Source organism: Perna viridis, chromosome 11 (assembly GCF_037379345.1).
Source record: "Perna viridis isolate PV_CMFRI_1.1 ecotype Kerala chromosome 11, ASM3737934v1, whole genome shotgun sequence".
Taxonomy (NCBI): domain Eukaryota; kingdom Metazoa; phylum Mollusca; class Bivalvia; order Mytilida; family Mytilidae; genus Perna; species Perna viridis.
The window spans coordinates 23,076,088-23,102,214 of record NC_142455.1 but is presented as its reverse complement, the minus strand read 5'-3'; the positions used below and the strand labels follow the sequence as shown (position 1 = coordinate 23,102,214).

General features: G+C 32.7%; 2 protein-coding genes across 5 annotated transcripts; one reads left to right on the top strand and one right to left on the bottom strand.

Annotated features, from left to right (window-relative positions):
* Positions 1 to 120: 120 nt before the first annotated feature.
* Positions 121 to 20,421, bottom strand: LOC148603410 (hydroxyacylglutathione hydrolase, mitochondrial-like). Of its 4 annotated transcripts, XM_088553665.1 has the most exons (10): positions 20,386 to 20,421; positions 18,944 to 19,016; positions 8,655 to 8,809; positions 8,127 to 8,191; positions 6,505 to 6,634; positions 5,840 to 5,942; positions 4,887 to 4,990; positions 3,456 to 3,557; positions 1,726 to 1,805; positions 121 to 453 (listed from the first exon to the last, which is right to left on the bottom strand). In XM_088553665.1, the coding sequence occupies exons 2-10, from the start codon at positions 18,993 to 18,995 to the stop codon at positions 363 to 365; spliced, it is 882 nt and encodes a 293-aa protein (XP_088409791.1). In that variant the 5' UTR covers positions 18,996 to 19,016; positions 20,386 to 20,421; the 3' UTR covers positions 121 to 362. The 4 variants fall into 4 exon arrangements, with proteins under 4 accessions (XP_088409791.1, XP_088409789.1, XP_088409793.1 ...); XM_088553663.1 differs by lacking the exons at positions 18,944 to 19,016; positions 20,386 to 20,421 and adding an exon at positions 9,675 to 9,791; XM_088553667.1 differs by lacking the exons at positions 18,944 to 19,016; positions 20,386 to 20,421 and adding an exon at positions 9,658 to 9,734.
* Positions 9,785 to 23,438, top strand: LOC148603409 (leucine-rich repeat-containing protein 46-like). Its single transcript, XM_088553668.1, has 7 exons — positions 9,785 to 9,872; positions 13,393 to 13,480; positions 15,546 to 15,657; positions 16,604 to 16,766; positions 19,374 to 19,443; positions 20,358 to 20,521; positions 21,412 to 23,438. The coding sequence occupies exons 1-7, from the start codon at positions 9,821 to 9,823 to the stop codon at positions 21,567 to 21,569; spliced, it is 807 nt and encodes a 268-aa protein (XP_088409794.1). The 5' UTR covers positions 9,785 to 9,820; the 3' UTR covers positions 21,570 to 23,438.
* The last annotated feature ends 2,689 nt before the right edge of the window (positions 23,439 to 26,127 follow it).

Below are 26,127 nucleotides of genomic sequence, written 5' to 3'. Positions count from 1 at the left end.
GTGCTGAAAGAAATTAACAACAATATCAGATGCTTCAAGTGGGGTGTCCCCACATTTAGTGGATATTTTTTTCAATAATCAAAGTGATGATGTTACTCATAATAATCTATTAACACTACAGAAGCTCCAGTTATTTATTGAAATTTTATAGTATGAATCCAAGAATCTATCACTTCAGAATAAATAACAGCAGAATAGTATTCAACAAAATGTGAATATATAACTAGATTTCAAGAGCTTATGATATGGTTTTTTTGTATCTGACAGTATATCATTCCTGAAGAGTATTGCAGCAAAAACAACCACGACAGCTAGTGTCATTTCCAGTTATCATATGAATTCTATCAATCAACAACCTGTAATCATCCTTTGAAGTTATTTTTGGCCTCTCTAAGAGCTCCCATTGTCTGTACAGGGTCAGTTGTTTTCACATGTCTCTTTACGCTGCTTTCTCTATAAAGACAAATTACATTTATTAAACTGTTGACATCTCACTCAAGTCAAATTCCTTTTTTTAACGGGCACTACTACAACTTTTGGAAAGGATTTTATTGATACACAGTAAACTGAAAAAAAACATATATTCCAAATCTTCATGTAGTCTTGACCTGTTCTAAAATTTGTGCCAGACAGGCACAGATCCAAGGAAGGATGTACACACCCTCCCTATAGTCACACCAAAAATTGGGAAACAAAATGAAATTTTTCACAAATTCTATCCCCAAAATTTTCTTGCCTCACTTCACTCAGCATTTTATTTTATTTATGTCCCCCAACCTGAAATTATAGATCTGTCCCTGCAAGATACTGAAAGTATGAAATACAATATACATGTAAAAGAACAGTACCATAACTTCCTCAAAATGCTGTAAAATGTGCAAATATTCACAGCACAAATATATAAAACTTCAGATAGGTCAGGTTTTCACCATGTTTTCACTATAGAACAAAATCAAAAGTTTGCAATCCAGTATAAGGAAAAATTTGAAATCAAGACTTGAAGGAAATAACTCTCATGAACAGAAAACTTGGAATATATGTAATGCCAGGAAAACACGCAAAAACTATTAACAGTGCCAGTAGGTAAGAAAGATATGTGCTCATTTAATCACATGCTGCGAATGGGAGACAAATTGATTTTAAGGTGTTTAGACATGTTCACAGTTCAAGAGTGCAATATATTCTAAAGTGTGTGATGGTTTCAATGCATCTTCATGTGAAAATTAAGGCATCATGAGATGTGGAAGATAATTGTTAGATGCTTATAAGCTGAGGTTCTCCAACTTAAGGTTGTGTGTAGAGTAGAAGGTTCCTTAGTGTTAAGTAGCAGTCTTTATAAAAATCATGCATGTCAAAAACCTACCAAACTCAGTTTTAGTCTTAGTTTTCATTTGGGGGTTGCATTTTTGAAATAAAATTTAAATAGATTGTATATGAAATTAGCACTTTACAAGAGTTATCGTTCCTGATTTGGTTTGATTCAGTTGAGTTTAGTGTGAAGTAATAGTGTAGTCTTCTCAAAAGTACAGATCTAAATACAGAAATGACCATAGTCACATAGAAATGTAGCATATGTAGACCAAAATCAAATTGTCTGATCCATCGGTTTTTCTACACCATAAATCACTTTACCATGGGCAGTGTCTGAATTTTATATGGACTGGTACCTAACTAATTCACAGAATTTCTAATTAAAACAAGTGTCAAAGACAAAGTATAACTTACTTGACCCTCATAAAAGGATTGATTAGTTGTTCTTCTGCTATTGTAGACGGGATGGTTGTTAATCCTTTGGACTGTTGTCCCTACAAGGATAATACAAACTTCATAACACAATTTGGTGACTTGTAAATGCTTTTGTCCACAGTAAACGAACCAGTATATAATGGTGCCAGTCAACTTACAAATTCCCTTTTAAAAAGTTCCTACAAGCTGGCCTTAAATCAGTTTAGTTGGTGAAGGTTTATTAATATTGGATCATTGTGATGTAACAGTTATAATCTAGCCTCAGACTCACAATATTTATAGGTAGTTTACTATGAAATTTTTACCAGAACCAAGAAATAGAACGTATGTGTATATATATACATGTGTGTGTGTGTGTGTGTGTGTGTGTGTGTATATATATATATATATATATAGAAAACAAAACTTAATAGTTTTTCTAGTAAAGCAGAGAATGCTTACCCTACCGGTGCACCTGGTCCATGCTCTCAGTTTTTAGTGGAGTTGCTCATTTGCTTTTGTTACTTGGTATGTATTATTTTGGTTACTTAATGTTCTTTGTTGTGTGTGACTTTTTTTTCCCTGTTTGGTCTCTGTCCCTGGATTACTTTCTTTTGATTTCCGCTAGAACCTTGGTTCCCTTGATTACTCTTTAATATAAATTTAACCTGAGATTGGATAGATGTAGGGGTAAACTATATACACCAAGTACTGCTATGCTCCTTTGATTGGTGGTGGGTCTTAAATCAAATTTAATGCATCTTTTGATACCTAATTTGAAGCAGAAATACACATTTAAATGCTTAAAAAAGAAGTTATTATCGGACAGCAACCAGAATCGCTAACAATGGATGCTCCTCCTCTATATAAAGTCATGTACCAAACTTTAAAATTTCGAATAAATCTATCCTCTGGGAAATATGATGATTGCAACAAAATTTATAGGGACGGACAGACAAGGTGATCCAATAAACTACCCAATAAACTGGTTGAGTGGGGGTATAAATATGAACTACTGGCATACATGAACAATGCAAACTTTCACCTATGCGACCCTAATTATCAGTTACTTGCCCGGATCATTAGCATAGTATACACGTTACAACGAGTACAAACCTTTGCCCATGCCACACTAATCATCCTGTTACTTGCCTAGATCATAAGCATAGTATACACATTACAATGAGTACAAACCATCACCCATGCCACCCTAATCATCCAGTTACTTGCCTAGATCATTAGCATAGTATACACATTACAATGAGTACAAACCTTCACCCATGCCACCCTAATTATCAGTTACTTGCTTGGATCATTAAAATATTATACACATTACAACAAGTACAAACCTTTGCCCATGCCATCCTAAGCAGTTACTTGCCAGGATCATTAGCATACTATACACATTACAACGAGTACAAACCTTTGCCCATGCCATCCTAATTATCAGTTACTTGCCTGGATCATTAGAATAGCATGCACATTACAACGAGTACAAACCTTCACCCATGCCATCCTAATCATCCAGTTACTTGCCTAGATCATTAGCATAGTATACACATTACAATGAGTACAACCTTCATCCATGCCATCCTAATTATCAGTTATTTGCCAGGATCATTAGCATAGTATACACATTACAACGAGTACAACCTTTGCCCATGCCACCCTAATTATCAGTTACTTGCCTGGATCATTATCATAGTATACACATTACAACAAGTACAAACCTTTGCCCATGCCAATTTATCTCCAATAACAGAGTTGTCTGGTTCTACATGTGCTGCAAATTTCAAGTTATTTACTGTGTACTCATGTCCACAAAATACTCTCTGAAGAAAAAATAGTTTCTGGTAAATAATACCTAGCTTGGGCAACCTCTCTAATAAATCACTACCTGTCAATTACAACTGGTTTACTAATTCACAATTACATTTTGCTACATACTAATGCTGTCCTGAATGACCATCAGCAAAACACAAACAACAACCGATAAATCTTGTAAGAAACTGAGCTGTTTTTTTTACAACCGCAATAAAATCATTGCACTCATGTTTTGTTGTGTACTATAGTGAAAAGATAAAAATAAAGACTTAAGTTGTACAACAACAGGTCAAAGATGGAATTACTATGAAGACAAACAAGTATTTAAGTATAAGTCTTTCTAAAAACCAGACAGAAGATGATTCATGCATGTCAAAAACCCACCAAATTCTGTTTTATTTCTTGTTCATAAACAGTAACTGATTACATGACCAGTCTTAGTTTTTCATTTGGTTGTTGCGCTTTTGAGATAAAAATTATATAAATTGTACATGAAATTTGCACCTTGCAAGAGTTATCGTTCTTGATTTGGCTTCATTTAGTTGATTTTATCGGGAGATAAATGTATGATTTTCTCAAAAGTGCAAATCTGAATACAGAAAAGGTTATTGTTATGTGAAAGTAAAGCATATGTAGACTGAAAAAGCATAGTTTGTTTAGTGGGTTTTTCTTGACCATGAATCACTATACCATTGCTAGTGACTGAATTTTATGTGGACTAGTACTTAATATTTTTATAAGACTTATACAATGGTTCATTTGTTGTGTTTCACCATATCTGTTCCTTTTTCTATTATACCAAAATGGCATTAAAGTTCCAGGTATTGCAGATAGTTGGACTGGCAATGGTATACCTTAATACTTTTCTCTGTCAAAAGATGGGTGTATGAATAGTCTTCTACAAAGACCAATGATAAGTTGTTGCAGGAGTTATTTAAAAGAGAACAGGAGGTTGTAGATCACGGTTACCATGGCTACCATTTAATTTTTGCGGTTGCTTATTTGCAAATTCAGTACAGTGAACATTGGTATAAATTTTCACCTATTTAAAATACTAAAAATGACTTTCATGGGTACTTTTTTTGGCACTTATCTATTCATCACAACAAAAATGCAACCCAAAAAATAATGTGTTTACTTTATCATATTTTAGAGACAGCCAGGCTTCAATTCAACAAAATGTAGTAAGTGTAAAACTGATTGTCATTAATGATCTTGCAATAGAATATAGCATTGTGACATCATAAATTACAATCAATTATGCATTGACGACTTTTTGCAGTACTTACTGCAGAATTACATTATCACATAGAACTCCATTTACATGGGGAACTCACAGTATTGCCTGGAAGTGTTCCAAGTATATCTATTAAGGCTTTATACATCTGATCTGGACTTCCTTCAAAAAACTTTCCACATCCTGCCACAAACAATGTATCTCCTGAAAATATATTTACATGAGTACTTTTATTCTGCTTAGTACTCAGTATTTGTTTTATGCAGTGATTTCAATATTTTCAATGCATTATTTCCCCTCTAGCACAATCCACAAACGTCATTTAAAATAAAAACTAAATGTATATTGGAATGTGGATACCCATGCTGCATATTTTGATCACTGATATATAAAGACATCTGCAAAACTGTATTAGTTTCTGTTGATCATTAACTAGAAATCAGGTCATTGTGATTCCAGGCTTGGATTTCATAAAAAAAAACAAAAAACCTCTGATTGAAATTTTCCTGAAACCCTTGTTTTTTCTTAAAATCATCAATATTAACTTAAGATTGGTTGAAATTAGAGCTAAGGGAGGATCTAAGGAAATTCAACCTCAATTTGATTTGATTTTCAATGAAACTAGCACCTGAGCACTTAAATCTGTAAAAACAGCAGGCTAATCTTCACTACCTTTAACATAGTAATTACCTGTAAAGACTTACTGGCTGATCTCCACTGCCAGTAGCAGTGACAGGACATGAACACTTACCTTTAAAAAAAGCTGGCTGATCTCCACCACCAGTAGCAGTAATGGGACATGATTACCTGTAAATACAGCTGGCTGATCTCCACTGTCAGTAACACAGTAACAGGACCTGAGCACTTACCTGTAAAAACAGCTGGCTTATCTCAGCTGCAAGTAACACAGTAAAGTGACCTGAGCATTTGCCTGTAAATACAGCTGGCTGATCTCCACTGCCAGTAACACAGTAACAGAAACTTAGCACTTACCTGTGAAAATGGCTGACTGACCTCAACTGCCAGTGACAATAATGGGACCTGAGCATTTACCTGTAAATACAGCTGGCTGATCTCCACTGCCAGTAACATAGTAACAGATATGCCCTGCTGTGTGACAAGGTGTAAACAAACATTGTACATCTAAACTTCCAATCTAAAAACATACTGATATACAATGTTTAAATATATAAGTTTCCCATGTGATACACAAGGTATTTGTCAGATCGTGTAAGTATAATATATAGAGATGGTCATATTTACCTTTTTACATACATGTAATTGAATTTGTTAAGTGGCTATAAATTTCAGGTTAGAAGATAAAGATATAAACAAAAACAAAACAAAATGTAAGTAAGTAATTGACAAAGCAAAACTAGCCAATAACAACAGACTGAAAATCATATTTTTCAATGAGGTGACCTGTGAAAGATTTTTGTGCAAGTGCAACATTTATTATGTTACATTGTTCACGTCATTCACTGAAGTCCAATAAGTGGCCTTTGGCTGACATTTTCATCCCAGTGTGGTTGTTGTCGGTTTGACATATACACCATTCCTATTCTCGTTATATTGAATATAATGATCACACAAAATGTTTTCAAAACTTGGACTTCCTAATATTCGGTGACAATGGTACCAAAGAAAATTTATCTTCAGTAAACACCATTATTGTATCATTAAAACTGTTGTTTTGCATTTTGTCTCATTTTTCATACCTTAAATTTATCACCATGTGACACTTTCTTAGTCAGGGCACCAATCCTGTCATCTCCACCATATACTGTGACATTTGTACCACTTTTCTTTGCTAGCTCCACAAATTTTTCATTACCTCCAGCATGATCCCTGTACCACACAAATTATAAGGATCATAGTAAATCAAATTAAAGATTCATTGATATGGATCATGGGACTAATACTATGATTATAAATTATTATAAACTCAGTATTTGTGAATTCCGTATTTTTTGCAATTGTTTTTTTACAATTACCAAACATAGGTACCTTACTTAAATTTGCAATGATCAAAATTTGCTTTGTGAATTTTGTTTACATCATTGATGAAAATGTTAAAAAATTCTATATTGCAATTTATGATTATTGTAATTTTATGTCATGTTTGCAAAAAAACATTTTATGTAGTCTATTTTTATTTTTGCATTACTCAGATAAATCCATAACTTGAGTTAAGAAACAATGTATTGGTTTTTCAATATTAAGGTAGATCATATCCAATATTTTTGTATATAAGTTTCCCTATTACTGAAAAAGGTTTTTTTTTAAATCTCTTAAGATTTAGATTATCATTATAGTTTTAGTTAAAAATTCTCTTAAAAAAATTACAAGATACAATTGTTACATGATAACCAATATAATTTGCTCATTGAAAAAAGAAACAAATTTCACATGACTTTGGAAGATGACCAAAAGAGAAGCTTTGTGTAATAAGTATGATCTTCCAATTCCAAATTTGTCATAAACATCAACTGTTATTATATAATAGCATAATAAATTGGAAAGAGTGAACAACCAAAATATGATCATGAGTGCTGACAAATGCCTTTAAATCTGAGTGCCTCCTTGGAACAAGTAATTAAATTTTTGTTATTCATGATAATCAATTAATTATCCTATTTATCATATAGATTTCCATCATTATTGGTTGCTATTTTCAACATAAATTTTTAATTTTGTGAATGGCGGTTGAAGTCAGAGAGTGAAATTACCAAATTCATTTAACAGTGTGAATTATTGAAAATTTTACACAGGGAAAATTTGGCAAAGCACTGCTATCTATATAATAAAATGACATCTTATCAGACCTACTTTTAGAAAAAGAATAACATTTCCACAACTATAGAAAACATTTACATGATACTTTAAAAAAGTATATCTGACACACTATAGCAAAATTGTTAATTCAATGACATGATAAGAAAAATTAATATTTTAGGATTGGTAAAACATAAACTATTGACTAGTTATTACTTTACATGTACATTAAGTTAATGATTTATTATATGTATCAATTGTAAAGGTACGGTGTTCTTAATTTTTACATTGGGAAGACTATTTCTTATTCAGGATCAATGTTGACCTATACTTACTCACAACTAGTGGGATAATTCAATGTACGATGTGTTAAACTCAATAATGAAATTGTGGTATAATTCACCAATGACTGTATGGTATTACCCGCCAATGACAATGTGTTATAACTCACCAATGATGATGTGGTATAACTCACCAATGATGATGTATGTATAATTCACAAATGATGATGTGTATAACTCACCATGATCACGTGTGTCACTCACCAATGATTTGTACAACTCACCAATGATGATGTGTAGTAATTACACTGGTAAGCTTCACTCCTGAACTATTTACTGCTGCTAATACCTAAACATTACAGAAAGGCAGTTTAGTATGACCAAGGGCAGATCCAAGATTTGAATGTTTATTTGTAGAGTAATTCTTGAGAAATCCCAAATAAAGTTATTAAAGTAAAAGTGTTTAAACATGTTTTTATACTTAAACCAATTCGTTTTTTACCATTTTTACAACCATCTTTTTGTAAATATTAATAGGGTGTATTCCTAGTGAGCTCAAGCTTAATTCCAACCTGGATAAAATGAAAATATGATAGGACACCTATCATATGACTGAAGCATTTTTCTTATATTTGGCTGGAATACAGAGAAGCTCACCCTCTGTTTTTTTTTTACTGTATGGTTCACATTATATAACTTTTTTTTTTTTTTTTTTTTTTTTTGGGGGGGGGTGTTAGGGGTTCTAACATAGGATCTAAAGATCTGTGGTCCCAATGACAGACACAATTTTGTCTGACCTACTGATTAATTACTTTTTCTGGTTCAACAGGATCCACTGCAGCACACTCTTTTGTTTCTTCATCAATTAACAGGTACATGTAGTTATCCTGCAGGGCAGGTAATAATTCAATCTTCATTTCTGGAAGCTGTGTAGTCAGTGGCTTACAATGGCAATGTCTCAATGACTCTGTAACAAAACAATGAAAAGAATAAAGCTTAGCTTTTCTTACTTATTTTTTTTATTAATATTTTTTTGGCAGAATCTCTTTTGGTGTTGTGCATAAGTTTCTTTAACATTAATCTGTATATTCTACATTTTTTTCCATTCTTATGCACTGAAAATAGCTTTCAAGGCATCATTAGGCAATATTAAGAAAGTGCCCTTACAAGTTTTAATTCAAGTGTTGGATAAAGACCATTTCAGTACATTTAAGCATCATGATAGACCTGTCAATATTTTGAATTCTTCAATACAAAATACCTTGGTGTTCAAAACCAAAGGATACTGAAGCAACCATTTGACATTTTTTTTTTGTACATGTAAATGAGATGGAAACAATTATAATGTGCAAACAGATGACTCTCACAATAACTTCTGTTCTGAAAATGTTCTTCAATTATATCGAGATCAACTGGGGTCAACAGGCATAAGACCAGGAGGCATTACAAAGGGAACCAAACAGAATCAGAGGTCAATCACAATCTGATCTCATATGACCTACCATCTGCCTATGCACACATATGAGATTATATCAGACCAAAATAAAAACTGGAAATATTTTATTCAATAATGTACAACAAATCTGGAGAGAAAAGTGGACAGAACAAGCTGCAACAAATTCATCTTTACAATATATGGATCTCAAAATTGGAATATTAGAAGACCACACTTGTTGTCTGAACATCAATGCAAGTTGAGACAACTCTTGACTGATTGTGTCTTGTACTTATAGCCCATAAATCTAAATTTTTTGCTAGACTTTCATTTTCTTCAACAGAACTATATGTCATGATCAAATGTAAGTTACTTTTTACCAAAATAAGAATCAAACCTGTGCTGACAACTTGTAAAATCCTCTTTAAAACAGTGAGTCCGCGAGTGAACATCTAAAACCTAACGTCCTGAAATATGACCTGCGTTTGCCCGTTCCGATTTGGAAATTAGTTTCAAGAGGGAATAACTCCGTAATAAAAAAAAATGGAAATAAACGAAGAGGAATTTTCAGAAGATCTAGATAACTATAAGCTTGGTATATTTCTAATTAAGGACCCATTTTGATTATCTTGATTATAAGTATTTAATTTCTGTTGTTAATATTTATCTTTTTCCCCTAAAACTGAAATAAACAAGCATGCTAGTGGCAATGCTAGGCAACGTAATATACACATCTTATACTGCTCATTTTAATCCGAATTTCCTCTTACTTTGCAAGCCTTCTCTTTTTTATTTGAATATTGATATGTCAAGTAGGGTCTAGATCAATGCGCTGTACATAAAAAAATGTTCTGTTTTTTTCCTGTTATACATGTATTTTTTTAGTTACGATCACGGGAAATATGTGGATGGAGGGTTACATTATCATAACTAGTATTTTTTTTAACTGCAGAGTACCACGTTTAAAACGGTATGGTCTAAAATGTTTAACTCGTACTTGTATCAACTTTTCCCCGTACCCAAATACTACTTGGCCAATTTCTTCATTATTGCTTGATATTTCCAGCTTGAAGTTGATACTCATATACAAAATAACATGGTGATTAGGCTAAAATTAATGATTTTTTAAATATTTTTCGATAAAAAGATTTTGTTTTCAAAAGGTCTAAAATGTGTAACCCGAAATTCCTGTACCCAAAATCAAAGTCAGTTATTTTTTGTTATCTGTACTAATTTATGGCATATTTGACATTAAATAGTCATAATGTTATCAAAATTTTCATTGACAATAAATTAAAATCGCATTAGACACTGTTTATGAGATTTTGTTTTTCATTCTGGATAAGATCTTATCCATTATTTGCTGGTACGGGGATTGACGCTAGGTACAGAATTCAAACTCAATCACTTGTTTTTTAAAAGAGTAATCAAGGGAACCAAGGTTATAGCAGTAATCAAAAGAATGTAATCCAGGGACAAAGACCAGACATGGAAAACAGACATACACAGTAAAGAACATAAAGTAACTAAAATCATACATACAAAGTAACAAAAGTAAATGAGCAACTCGGACTCCACTAAAAACTGGGAGCATGGACCAGGTGCACTGGTAGGGTAAGCGTCCTCTGCTTTTCTAGAAACACCCGCTGAGTAACTCATAAAAAGTCAAGTCCGGGGTAGACAAACGAGGAAAGGAAAACTATGGCCCGTTGAATAAATCAGTTTTCATGGTGCTGATGGATACACCATAACGATCCACGAGTTCATGATGACGACCATAAAACTTCTGTAGTGATGACTTCAATCTTGGAGCAACATAACCCTGTTCCAGAAGCCTATTTGTTAGAGTTCTAGCATGATACAAAAAGTCTGCGTAGTTTTGGCAAGCTCTGGCATAGCGTATGAGTTGTGATATGAATACTCCATACGCAGGAGCTGAAGGGGTGTTGCCACAGATGAAAGGAAAGTTGACAATTCTGAATGAAAAGTCATCACGTTTGTCGTAAAGTTTGGTCAATAGTTTTCCTTTACCATCGATTTCTAAGTGTAGGTCAAGATATGAGGCTGACTTCACAGTGTCTGTAGTATCTTTTATCTCAAGTTCTTTTGGGTAGATGCGATGTATCAAATCCCCCAAATTAGGATTGTTTAAAGATAATAAGTCATCTATATAGCGGAAACTGAGATTGAAGAATCTAGCCAAATGATATTCTTTCTTTCTGATCAGATCAGCTATAAAGTCAGCCTTATAAGAGTGAAGGAATAGGTCAGCAAGTAATTGAGCACAATTTGTTCCCATTGGAATGCCGACCGTTTGTTGAAAAACATGTCCACCACACTGGACAAATATGTTGTCGATTAAAAATTCCAGCATTTTGTAAACATCTTCCTCTGTATATTTGGAAGATGATTTGCAATTATTTCTTACAAAGTATGAGGAATCTCTACCAAGAACTATATATCTGTATCTAGGTGTACCATCTTTTTTTGGAAAAACAACGATGTATAATGTTTTTAAGTTGGGATTTTAACTGAGTATGGGGAATAGAAATATACAGTGTTGAAAAATCATAGGTTTTAATGCTGTTATATTCAGATAATAGTCTTGAACTGATTGTCTCCAAAAGATCTTTCGAATTTTTCAGGATCCACATTAATTAAAACAACTACGGAAGTAACAAGTATTGTGGTAGGACTGCAGACCTTCTTTCACAGTTGTGAGTATAGAAGTTAAAAGTTTTGGAAGAGGTTTAGAACAAAACTATCTAAAGTCATAAGGTGAAGTTTTAACTTCGTAATAATTTTAGAAAAACGTGAAATTTGAACAGGAAAGTGAGATATAGTCAATAAATAATAAGGTATGGTAACTTCTGGTTATACATTTTAGATCCTCTGACTTCTGAAAACCAATGAAACAAGAAATATCAGAAAAATATACATCATTTTCTTGATTAGAAATGAATTGAAACAGACTTTTCCTCACCTCATGCAATTTTCAGTTCTTAACATACCATTAGAATGAATAGTTTAGCAAAACAATAATTGGGTACGGGGAAAAGTTGGTATGGGTACAGGTTAAACAATTAAGACCCTACCACTTAAAACATGTCTTACAACCATATAAAAGTACAAAGTTGAGTTCTGGGTTCATTTTCCTGTATGCTGATACAATATAAAATTATAATATTTATTGTTTTTAAGTTTTGGTTTTTTCGAATCATTTTATTTTGTTTTATACAGTTCTGTGACACATCATGCACATGCTCAAAAGACATTTTCACATTTAGTCTCATTCAGGAAAAGTTTTTCAATAATATCAAGGTCAACTGGGGCCAACAGATGTAAGATCAGGTGACATGGCAATAGGAGCCAAGGGAGCAGAAACTTGATTTGAATACTGCAGAAAAATTTTAAAATAACTCATATACATTGTACATTTTGTTATATAGAAGCATTTCAGATTTATTAATGTCTGGAGACGTATTTCCACATAACTGTTACGGCTCTTGTAGCCTTTGAATCTGATATCCTTTCTTTGTCTAGAAATTAAAACACTAAACCAGTTTCCACCAGATTTGCCATAAATGGCGAATGTGAATGTCTACTATAATTTAACAATGATTTCAATCAGACAGGCAAAAACAGTAATTTCCTTGTTTTTAAAACTTTGTTAAAACATGCACAAGCATTTTTTTTAAAACAGAAAACTTAAATAAAAAAAAAAATCTATACAAATACATGTAGATATAAAACATTTGCAGGAAAAAAAAGTTACTGCTAAAAGTTTGTGAAGAAATTCCAAACCTGAATGATTTATCTCTTAACTATCAGCCAGATGAATACTGTATTAATGTAAATGGGCAAATATACAAACTATGTACATTTTCAAAGTTACAGTATTACATTTTTGTAAAAAGTCATTTTTATTAACAAGCTCTTGTATCATATAGATATTTCTGTTAATGAAGTTCTGTTCCAATAGCCCAAAAACCAATTTTTAAACATTATTATCAATAATATAGTTTGTCATCAGGAAATATTACTTTAAAATTTTCTATTATTCCTGTTTGATATTAAACTTTACCATGTTAACAGCCATTCAAAATGTATTGTAGAAGAACCTAAACCAGTTAGGCTCACTTTTCATATTATTGCCAGCAGGAATTTGCTTCCAGGATCTGAAAACAAAGACCATGATGAAGTGTAAGTCTAACTGTATTACATTCATGATCCACTAAGTACTACATGGCCAGGGAAATCATGTTTTTTTGGGTTTTTTTTATAAAAAAATATATATGTTGTGAAGTGGCTAACTTAGTGTAAAAAAGAATAATAAATAAGTGAACAATACCACATTTAAAAAGTAAAGGGGAACTAAAAACAAATGAAATGCATAGAAATAAAGAAAGTGATGCCCTATTTTTTTACCATATGGCCTTTGTCAGGGATAAAAAGTTTTTATAAAGGTGAAGACTATTGACCCAGACTGTAGAGACAAGGAGTTTATTATTTATTATTAGCTCATTTGGTTGAAGGCCATATGATCTGTTGCCATCACTTAGCATCTGTTGTCATTGTCTGTCGTCATTAACAATTTTTCAAAACTCTTCTCCTTAGACACTACATGACCAATTGGAACCAAACTTGGTAAGAATGTTTCTTGGATTCCCTGGGGTATCCTGCATAGAATTGATGTTGAGATTTTTGATGCATTGAAAAACATGGCCACCATTACTAAAATAGAACATAGAGGCAGACAATAGTTTAAGCATTTATCTCCAAAACCTTTTGGTTAAGCTAAATTATTTCAGTTGCTGAAATTATCCTTAATATAAGGCCTACAAAAGTTTCCAGGGATCGAACTTGTCAGACAACTCCTTGTAAGAGTTATTGCCCTTGAAAGGTGAAAAATGACATTTATTCAGTTGCTGAAATGATCCTCATGATAATTCCTACCAAAGTCTTCTTGAGTCAAAATTGTTGGACAACTCCTCGTTAAATTTATTGCCCTTAAAAGGCAAGACTTAACCAGGTGAGTGATTCAGGCTCCTAGGAGTCTCTTATTTATACCATGTTTCAGCCACTGCATGATTCTTATCAAGACTGACACTTAAATGGCACAAAATAACTAATGACTGTAATTTTCAGAAATTATTATTTGTGAAATTAAAGAACCTTAGTGAGCGCACTCACATACCCCACGCGTCCCCATACTCAAGTAAATTTGTTCATAAGAGAAATACATGTAGAAGGACCCCAATAAAAAAAGGTAATAGTCTTTAGACCTTTATCTTCTAATTAAATTCTGTTATTCAGAATTTTAGTTTCAGACTCCAGACTGTGATTTCTTTGAGTTTTAGTTAATCCAAAGTAAATATCAGCATAGCGAAACAGTAACTTATCATGGTGAACTTATATACCAAAATCATGTCATAATCTGCACGCGTTTAGAAAAAAAAGGTCCAAAAAACGTTTATTTCAGTGAATTTAGCTAAATTCAAGGCCTGTAATTTTGGTAAAAATCATCGGAGCAGAACCAACTACAAACTTGTCCTGTAACTTATCATGGTGAATTTATACACTAAAAATCATGTCAGTATCTACAAACGTTTAGAAAAAAGTCCAGAAAACTGTAATTTCTGTGAATTTTGCTGAGTTCAAGGCCCGTAATTTCGGTAAAAAACATTGGAGCAGAACAAAAGTTTAACTTGACGTGTAACTTATCATGCTGAACTTATATACCAAAAATCATGTCGATATCTGCAAGCGTTAGAAAAAAGTCTGGAAAACTGAAGATGGACTGACGGATGGACTACACACTATACCTATAAAAATGTTCTGGTTTAAACTTTCACAATATTTGAAGAAATTCCACTTCTGCTATGTAAAAAATTCTAAAATGCAAGCTTGAGTTATTTTGATTACAACCCATGCAAGTACAAATGTACATTTTTCTCCCTTACAAAAACACCTTGATTTTTTGTTTTTAATTTCCAGTACCTTTATAGCAAAGAAACCCTCTTACAATGTGTATGAGGAAGAAACCTTATTACATGTATATGATGAAGACAGTAATCTATGATAAAATGATGTAGAAATCAATTTTAAAGTATATGATGAAGAAATGTATTAGAAATTAATGGAGGAACCAGCCTTATTTAAAGTATATGATAAATAAACAACTTTTAAAAAGTGGAAGTTTATGTAGGTTAATTTAAGCTCTTTAAATCCTACCACTGCATGTTTTAATGTTATCATTTTATTATAGTCTACAAGAACTGAATACCATCTCCCATATCAGATTGGATAGAGAAAACATTGGACAGATTGATAGCTTAGAGCTGCTTGGACCAAGAGTAACAAATCTTTATCTTCAAGTGGTAATTTATCATTTATTGTAAATGGTTTACATTCTCAGAACTCAATACTTTACCTGTGTCACCCGCAGTAAAAACGGGTCTAATAGCTGCTCAATTCTGTCCGTCACACTTAAACTAGGGGATGCCTACTTAGTGTGAACTGTAACTCAAAATGTGTTAAACCTGTATTATTTTACATGTATTACTTTGTAATTTGTTCATATACATATTGAAGATATACACCCACTATAATGCCGAAATTTGACAAATGTTTTACGACTTTTTACCATGTTGAATTTACTTAAAATAAGTAAACTTTGCACATCCGGATAGAAAAAAAAATTCTTACATGTATTTACATTATGGTACTTCAAATTAAGCAATTATTAATTGACTTCCATGCTAATTAAAAAGATTTGTTGTTTGTCTTGGTATATCATGTATAAAGTCACCAAATTTAATATGATTTTAGGCTATGCCTATGGTGGACAGAGTTCAATGTTGTATTAAAAGACAAAACAGCACCTCTGCACTTGTGCACTCCTTTACTTCCGTGTTGACAAGTTTTGTCACTTCCGTCAGAATATTTTTTAGCCATTTATAGTTCTGGTCTTACATTCGTTGCTGACAATACATCCATATTACCACATGAAAAATGTAGTACCTGTATTATTGAGACCATTTCATAGTAACTATTGTTTCTACCTAGGGACTTGATCCACACCTCTGTGTTGTTATAGATATCCCATTTATATCTTTTACATTGAAATCTAACTACATCAAACATTTCTTGAAGTCCATATTCATAATTTTCAATTTTTTACCTGTTTTCTCTGAACATCTTCCCAAACTTAATGAAGTGGTCCTTTTTAGACATAGTTTTCAATGTAATTAAATGTTTTGATTGAAATTTTGAATTTTACTCTTTTAAACAAACCAATGATAATAATTTTATTTATTTTTGCAGAATTTGATAGAAACAATAGAGAACTTAGAATGTTTGAAGAATTTGACCTTTCTGACCTTGGCAGGGAACAGAATAAGGAAAGTTGAAAATCTGATTTGCTTACCCAAACTACACTTTCTAGATCTGTCACATAACTGTATCTCACAACATGGTTTTGATATTGGTAGGTATCTTACTGTTCACTTAGGTCACTAAGTTATTAACTTGTTCTTAAACCAACTCATGCTGATGTGAAGGATTCATCATTGTTAAACAGTCAGATCACAATCAGTATATATAACATTCTTCATTTTCTTTAATAGACCAAGTTAAAAAAGTTAATTCTATTTTTGAAATCATTTATAACTTTTCCTAGCATGTACAAGTATTTGTATAGGCCTGTCAAAGAGAAGTTGATTATGGTATCCTACCACTTGAGAACCCTTTTTCCAATAAACTTCGACATTTACAAAATTATTGTTTGTTTTAATGTTTTAACAGTCTGTATACTTTTTGGAGAAAATATGATTTTTGTTTCAAAGTTATTGGACTTTTTATTCAACTGCCAAAAAAATTGAGGTTGTGTAATATTAGGGTGCTGTCATCTGTGTTGTGTGCAGTAGAGATTTCGTTTTAATGTGATAACTTGAATGTAAGTTGTTTGATCATGAAAGTATATAGCACAAACCAAAAAAGGAAGATTGATATTGATTTTTGGGTTATGGCGTCAACTGTTTTTTTTTAATTGGGAGTCAAAACAAGTTTTTCGGAGTTTTACTATTTACCTACCTACCAGAAACAAGCATTTTCCTAGAAGTCTGAACAATAAGTTGCCGATAAGTAAATGGATCTTTGGAAATGTGCTATATTTTGTCAAACGTAATTGCAATCAAAATTCAATGATTGATTGATTGACTGATTTTTGGGGTTTAACGCCCGAGCAGCAATATTTCAGCTATATTCAGGTGATGAACATGAAATAGATGATAAAGTGAACATGAAATGATGATGAAATGAAAAATGGGATGGGACACAAGGATAATAGGGTCGACAAATTTTGATTGCCTCTGGAAATAGGGAGAGGTGGGTAGGGTCAGGCAATTTAGCCTCCTGTGGCGGAGCCCTATGGTTCCTACTCTGGGAGAATACCACAGAAGGGTTCTTTAACATGCAAGGAACATGGCATCTTTCCCAACACGTTGCACCACTATGGTTTGCGGTCAGGTTTTTTGTATTATGGCCTGACAACTCCCGCATGTAATATGCCAGGGTTACCCCATTCCACCACCTGGGGCACGCGACCCAGTTGCTCTGTGGGCAGAGTGCCCTAGCCCCCGGCCAGGGTTCTGAGCACTATTTACTTGCCTTTTACGACAAGCTTAGCGCTGCTGGGGGTCTATTCTTTTGACACCCGGACCCGCACAGGTTGCAATCAAAATTCAAAACTGTATCAAACTTGAATGGTGTTTCCACACTTGCCCTAACTGTTCAGGGCTTGTTTTTTGTAGTTGTATCTAGCCTCACCCTTTGAAGCATTTTTTTTTCATATTTCATGTAATTTTGGTTGTATAATGATGTGGCACTGTCATTGTCGTTGTCCTTAGACATATGGTTTTCCTGTGATAAGGTGTATATTGGTTGGTTTATTTTGTTAAAATTTTATAACAAAAGGTGGGTTGGTATTGATTTTGGGGTTATGGCCCAACTGTTTTAGAATTTAAAAAAAGATGCCATATCACAAAAGGAAGACAGAGAATGATTTTAGGAGTTATGACTTGAACCAAGTAAGAATAAGAGGCCAGAAATATTTTTCTGATTTTTGGATAATAACTTCAATAAAAGACTAAAATGGAATGGATTGCTTTGATATTGTACCACAAGGTACCATACCCCAAAGTAAGGGATTGATTTTGGAGGTTTCGACTGGAAGCATTTCAAGAAAAGAGGCCAAAAAGTGACCACTTTGATTCTGGTCAATTTTTTATCCTGTGTCAAATATCTAATTGTCATCAAAATTCAAGCGCTCAACATCAGCAAGATGAAAATCCTGTCTGCTACACAGAGATGAAGACCATCATCTGTACAGAGTTTTGAAGGTCATACTATCACCTATGTGTCCCTGTGGAGAAGCAGAACAGAATACAGAACACTTTCTGCAGATTTGCAAGTTACACCAGGCACAGAGAGAAAAGATATGGGATAAACCAACCCCCATTACAGAGAAACTGTATGGACCTGTGGAAGACCTTCAGAAGATGGCCAGATTTGTTGAGGAGACTGGCATTCAAGTTTAATGGCAAATGACAGGAAGAAGAAGATCAAAATTCAAAGCTGTATCAAATTTGAATTATGTGTCCATACTTGCCCTAACTGTTCGGTTTGACCTCTCCTGCTGTATTAAGCCTCGTCCCATGAAGCATTTTTTCACGTCACGCTGTAATTTGAAAACAAAAGAACTGAAACATGTCATAAGAAGAAGATATACATTTGCACAAAAGTTCCTGTATTGTAAATTTTGGAATAGCATACAATGTATGATATATGTATGTGATGTAATAACTCCAGTTCCTTTCATCACTGTGACAGGCACATCATGCTCTCATGGCCCACCTATTTATCTAGGAAATATTATGTGAATAAATTATTAATTTTGAGTAGCTTTATGGTTCAAGGCTGATATCAGTTGACACTTTCAATATCTAACACTTACAACATTGCATGGCTCCTTAATTTGAAAAAAAAACTGTCTTCAGATGTACTGATGTATTTATTACTGGCAATATTTTTTCAGATGAATTTCCACAGAGTCTTATTATTCTGAATTTATTAGGCAACCCATGTTGTAATCACCCAGACCACAGGTATGCTAGTAGTGTTACTTTCCTTTTCCAATACAAACACATACACATTGTTGTGTGTGATTAAGAGGTCATTGACTCCTTTCTTTGGGCCTTAAAATAGTATAGACAACTAAATACATTGCTGTTAAGTAAACTATTATAAATGTATCAGAAGATGAATGAAAAGGAAATATAGCAAATTAATTTCCAAGTCTGAAATTCAGGGAAAATATTTTACAGTAGCAAAGAACAAAGAACAGAACGTACTGAATATTACATGTCAAAAATCTGTATCACATGCTGTATCAACCCAAGACTCTTATATCGTCAAAGGCCACTGCCCAGGGGGGCGGGGGGTGGATTTAGGTCGAGGGTTGATACAGCATGTGATATTGATTTTAACATGACATGTTCATTATATCATATATTTTAACCATACTCTAAGTCTGTTCTGTGAAGGGTTGAGATTAAGGGTATGCAATATAGGTCTAGGGGTGTGATATAGGGTATGCAATATAGGTCTAGGGGTGTGACTAGGGTATGCAATATAGGTCTAAATGTGTGATATAGGGTATGCGATATAGGTCTAGATGTGTGATATAGGGTATGCGATATAGGTCTAGGGGTGTGATATAGGGTATGCAATATAGGTCTAGATGTGTGATATAGGGTATGCGATATAGGTCTAGAGGTGTGATATAGGGTATGCAATAAAGGGTAGCTGATATAGAGTTGAAATAAACACTTATAATGCATATGCAAAAAAGTTATATTTTAATCTTAATATATGATATTATCGGATATTCAATCCCACATTAGTATACCAAAATTACTTGTATGGAATGTATTTCCATTTCCTTTATATACTCATATACTTAGTATATGTGTAAATAAAGGAAATTAACTTTCTTTTTCTAAGTTATTTATATTCATAGGGGAAGAATTATACAAGAACTTGTTAACCTAAGACAGCTTGATGAAAAGGAAATCTCTGCTCAGGAGAAAAGGGAAGTAGGATTAGAAGTCAGTAGTGATGAAGAAGATGAGAAAGAGGAAGAAGAATTAGGATCTGGAGATCATAAACAGGTTCATGAGGAAGGTTAGTAAATATATCACACTGTTTTTAGTCACTTAAAAGTCTTTATTTTTACTTGCAAATAAACATAAGACCGGAAGGTAGTATTTTAGGGTTTATGAAAAAAATTAAGCAACTAGATATTTACTTTCTTTTGTTATGCATTTTAGTTGTGTGAAAAACTGAATCTCCAAAATTTATTTTTATGGGAGAGTTCAGCAATCTCATTAGTGATGTCATATTCACTAATTTGCATATCATTAAGTGTCAAATTGGTTGGCAAATAAACAATTAAATAAACAATTGACAATTTCAAGATTAGAATTCCAATTTTCAAAACATAGTTACTTTGTTATTTATTTCCGATTTTGGTTCTGTGAGGTATTTCATTTAGATAAAATAATTCATATTTGTATGTGAATTTATAACTCTTTTACTTAAAAAATAAATTTGAAATGATATTTATATGTAAACCTCCATTTTCATATAAAATGTTTTAGAAATTTTATGCTCATATAGTCTAATTTCTGAATATTTATTTATAAATTCCATGGATTAACAGAGTTTTATTAGCAGTGTAGGGAACAAAAAGAATTTTTCAACTATCATATAAAAAGAAAAAGTTATGATGATTTAAAATTGATGCCCCACACCACTTAATGGATTTTTTTCCAACCAAAACTAAATCACAGGTAAGTGATGATACACGAAGAACTCTCCTACACAATGTATATTTATACCATTAAATCTTGTTTTTGTATACAAAAATTTTGCTCCACTTAATCCCAGAATTCTATCTGAGTAAACTTTTGATGCCAGAGGAACTATTGTGACATCATATATGATGATAAAGTAAGCATTTTACTTTAGTTTCCTATTTTTTTTTTCATATTTCTATAATGTTCTATTTACAGGATCTTTACAGTCATTTTCCACAGAAATATTAATGAGATCACAGAGAAGACTAGAACAGGGTTTAAAGGAACATAACTTACATAAAGATGAACTTGATAAGATCAGACAAAGGACTCATCTTCCACAATCTAGTCGTAAAGACCTAAAATCACATTAGTTGAGAGTGATTCATATCAAGGAACAAGGGAATAGTGGAGTCCTATAAAAGACCTACAATCATATTTGTTGAGAATGGTCAGACTGATTGTCAGGTGAAAAGAAACTCATCTTCCATTATTGATTCATCCAGGCTTGAGCGCTACAAAACTTTATTAAAAAATACTTATTTAAGCCTGAGAATGTCCTTAATTCCGTGATCTCTTCAATCAAAATCTTTATAATTGATGACATCACAGACAGTTAAGAATTTTCTCAGACTAAATAATTTTTTAAGTTTGGTGGTGCAGGTGAAATATTTAATTCATTTGTAGCATATACCATCAAGGCCAAGCTATATATCAATTGTTATTCCGTCCATATATACTGTTGAATGTTACTTTTTTTTTATAAGTTGTTGTCAGTTATTTATGTATGTTACATATAAGTTGAATTACCCAGAAGTAAATTAAGAGCACAGTTCTACTAATGAAAGCAGCTTCTGAATTATTCAATTTTTCTATTTATGCCATAATTAAAAAATTCCTAGAATTTCATCCCTTTCGGACCTGATATTTCATGCCTGATTCATTTTGATTTTCAAAATGCATTTGAGAAAATAATCCCAGACTCAAATTTCTGGAAATATTCTGTGTCTTGTCCAGATCCTGTTTATGATAGTTGTTGTTTAGTAACTTTTGGTTTGCAAGTCAAAGTTTTTTGCTGCTATTTTTTTTTAAAAAGGTTACAAATTGATGAAAACTGGTATGGTTGTAGCAGTGAGACACATTTACTTTGATAGAGCTGTTTCAGTATGTTTGTGCTAGTAAAATTGGTCACCAAGCACACATAGATAAAAAAATAAAAAATAAAATTTGCCCCCCTCTCAAATTTAACAGAAAAGTTGGATGAGAATCTAGGAATTTTTTTATGATGGCCTTATGCGTGTATTGTTCTTGTTCAGTTATGTACTTGTGCAAGTCATGTATCTTGTGAAATCTATTTAAGTAGCAAGCTTTATAAAAATGAGACAGTAGGTGATTCATGCATGTCAAAAACCCACCAAATTTGCTTTTATTTCTTCTTCAGAAACAGCTATAGACCACATAACCAGTCTTAGTTTTTCATTTGGGTGTTGCACCTTTGACATGAAATTTATATTGTTTGTACATGGAATTAGCACTTTGCAACAGTTATCGTTTTTGATTTGATTGATTTTAGTGGGAGATTGAAGTGTAGTTTTTCTCAAAAGTACAGATCTAAATGCAGAAAGGACTGTTGTCACATAAAAATATATCATATGTTGACCAAAAAGGCATCGTCTGTTTTGTGGGTTTTTCCACACCATGAATCACCTTACCATAGGCAGTGTGTGATTTTTATGTGTACTGGTACTTAATATTCAGCAAAATTTTGGGTTAATTTTTTATGTCTTTTTATGTACACCACATAATTTTATTTATTGCTACTGTATTCCAATTACATCTATAATCAAAAACTAGTTTTACATATTAATTACAAATTATACATGTATCACTTTCATACCATATTTGTTACACAATCCTGCATTATGTAGATGTGTTGATAATGTGCATCACCCACAATGTGTTTTGGGAACTTTACATGCATAAGGTGCACCATGCATATTTGTTTGCTGCTCCTTACATTCCAGGTTTTGTAGATAATTATTGGATACATATAATGTTTAGATTTTGCATTGTCTGATATTAAGTAATGCATTTTATTGTATTCTAGCCACCTATTTTTTTATGATTGTAAGGTAATACTCCCATTGCTTACTTTTATTGGATGAGTTACTTTATCAAGATATATACACTATTTATACACTTAATGATATCAAAATAAAAATACTATTCAACCCACCATAGAATTGTATTAGTTTCTGTTTCAAAGAAGGTTTTAGTAACTGACGAATTTTTTTGAAAAAATTGGCATTACAATAGCTACGATTGCTGTATATATCCCGCCACATTAATACAAGGTATTATGTGATACCCTCTGACAAGTTAGGTATCCGTCCCAGACTCTTTCCAGATGATAATGGATCAAAAAAATTTTTGGAAACTTTGTACAGTTGTTTAGTACCATAAAATACAGGTTAATTTACAGTCAATCGACTGATTTTTGACCTTGTTGAACTGGAATACCCCAAGGTAAATATCAGTTTTGCTAAGTAAACTCCTCTATCGAATTAGTAACAATGGAGCTTAATTTCTGTGGTAATTTAAGTAGACACCTCCATTCAAGCAGTTAAACAGCTGAAAGTAGATTTTTCCTATAAGGTAGGAGATTTTTACCTACATGAAAAGTCAGGGTGGTTGGCAGCTTCAGATGAAAAAGCTTGAGATCCTCAAAACTTTGGGATAAAAGTGGAATAACATTGACTTTCTGATGAATGATTAAAGCTGTATCATTTTTGTATTATTTTTTATCACTCTTGGACATATTCATAATAAAACTACACAAAGCTTTGGACTAACTTCTCATCAAATATACTGAAATACAAAAAAAAGACTTTGGAAATGTACATGAGCTTAAATGTGAAATAAAAACACTAAGCACTTTTTTTATTACACGAAAATAAACATTACAAAATTGTTACAGGATGGTCATATTAATTTATCCAGAGTTTGTAATGACTTATTTTCCTCAAAATGATTACATTTAACATATACTTTTAGAGAACTCCCCACACTTCACATGAGTGAAGTGCTGCAGGTAACACAATTCTCTTCCATAAACTATTGGGAAAACAGAATATTGTTATTTGAACGCTGAGAGGTGGTTTTTTATTCTATCACACTCCAATGGTCACCTACTGAAACTCCGAACAGGTAAATTCTTCCATGTGATGTAAAATTATACAACAGTTTAACTGCTTCAGTTAATGTATCTATTTGAAAGACTACAGAGTTTAAGCTCCATTGTTATTAATTAGATGAATTTATTTAACAAAACTGGTATTTACTTATTCCAGTTAAAAAAGTTTGAAGGTCACTGTAAATTCACTGTAAATTTTCATCAAAATCCAAAATGTGCAGTTTCCAAGTTGGTCATTTGGAATATTTTCTCATTCCCCTTTTTTCACCATTATGTGGCAAGGTATCACTTAATGTTCCATTATTGCCATATTTTTAACTCCCCCCCCCACACATTTTGCAAATTGGGGGATATATAGTTACAGGGATGTCCATCCATCCTTCCTTCCGTTACACAAAGCGGGGGCATTTCTTATCTATTACTCCCCCAATGCCGCTGAATGGAATTGAATGAAACTTTTACAGAATCTTTATTTTATATTTCCATTGTGCACCTCCTATTTCAGATTTGGATCCAAAATCAACATGAAGGTCAAAAGGTGCATGTTTTCAAATGGGGGAGTGGGGGTATCAAGTTAGTGAGCATTATCACAGTTTTCTTGTTTTAATTGTTATCGGTACTTCCTTTCTAACCAAGATGTTACCAAAAAACTCATGTATTTAGCTAATTGAATCTTCTAAGTTACAACTCAAAAATAAACTATTTGTGAATTTTAATCTCAATTTTGAAATATCTTGTATACGGAAGTGTATATGCCAGCTTTGTGTTCAAAGCATATGAAGTACCAGTACTTAGGCATATGCAGAAGCTATATTGACCTCAAATTTGAAGACTCAGCTGCTACAAACACTGAATGTCTTATATACTATCATTGACTGAATCCAACTCTTAAACAGCAGCGACGTTGTGATGCAAACTTTAAAATGTTGTATGTCACACTTAGCCAAATCATAGAAGTCGCTGCTGCTTCGGAGTCATTGACTGTATATCACCAATAAATATATGCAGTCAATGTGTTTTGGTTGCTCAAATAGAAAGATTACAGTATAAATGTATGAAATACACTATTGTACTCTTACAGCAATTTTTGGTAGCTGTATATCAACATCTATAGCCCTTCTTGCTTATACCTAACAGTATATATTTTTTGTACATGCAGTGGCATGCATAATCGTGATAATATAGTAGAGTTGAAACAATGACTAATGATATTACTATTCTTTTACCCTAAATTTAATCTCTTTAGTATTAAAATTTAAATGTATTTTTTTCTTTTTTTTTTTCGGAAATCTTATGGTCAGGCTGCTTGTATGCAGTATTAAATTTGTTGTCTTCCATTAAACAATAATGTTATCCTCTGGTGATACCTATATTTTCATGTCACAGGTCAGTAAATAGCGATATAAGCAAAACTAAAACTAAGCCAAGGTGAAGGACATTGATGATTTTACCATGTTGAATACTAAAATTTAGTCAGCCAGTCTATTTTTTTTTTATTCAAGTTATTGTCCTGATGTTGGGAAATTCTTGTTTCTAGCCAAATAACTTATTTAAATCACACTCTTAAATTGGTCCCAGTGTTCCTTTTGGTGGTATGGCATCTTGTGGCACAATTTCAAGGAACCATTCACCTTCTAAAGTTATAATCAGGACACTAATGTCTACTAACAATGACAATAACAAGCCTCCCTTTTGTGGCATGGCAACTTGTATTGTTTCATAGTTTCGTACAGATCTGT

Coding starts and splice junctions, on each gene's coding strand:
- LOC148603409 (XM_088553668.1), top strand. CDS start 9,821: ATGGAAATAAACGAAGAGGAATTTTCAGAAGATCTAGATAACTATAAG. Junction 19,444..20,357: donor TGTAATCACCCAGACCACAG/GTATGCTAGTAG, acceptor TTATATTCATAG/GGGAAGAATTATACAAGAAC. Junction 20,522..21,411: donor TAAACAGGTTCATGAGGAAG/GTTAGTAAATAT, acceptor TTCTATTTACAG/GATCTTTACAGTCATTTTCC.
- LOC148603410 (XM_088553663.1), bottom strand. CDS start 9,729: ATGTTCACTCGCGGACTCACTGTTTTAAAGAGGATTTTACAAGTTGTC. Junction 8,810..9,674: donor TTTACAAGTTGTCAGCACAG/GTTTGATTCTTA, acceptor GTTTTGTTACAG/AGTCATTGAGACATTGCCAT. Junction 6,635..8,126: donor ATTACTACACATCATCATTG/GTGAGTTGTACA, acceptor TGTGTGGTACAG/GGATCATGCTGGAGGTAATG.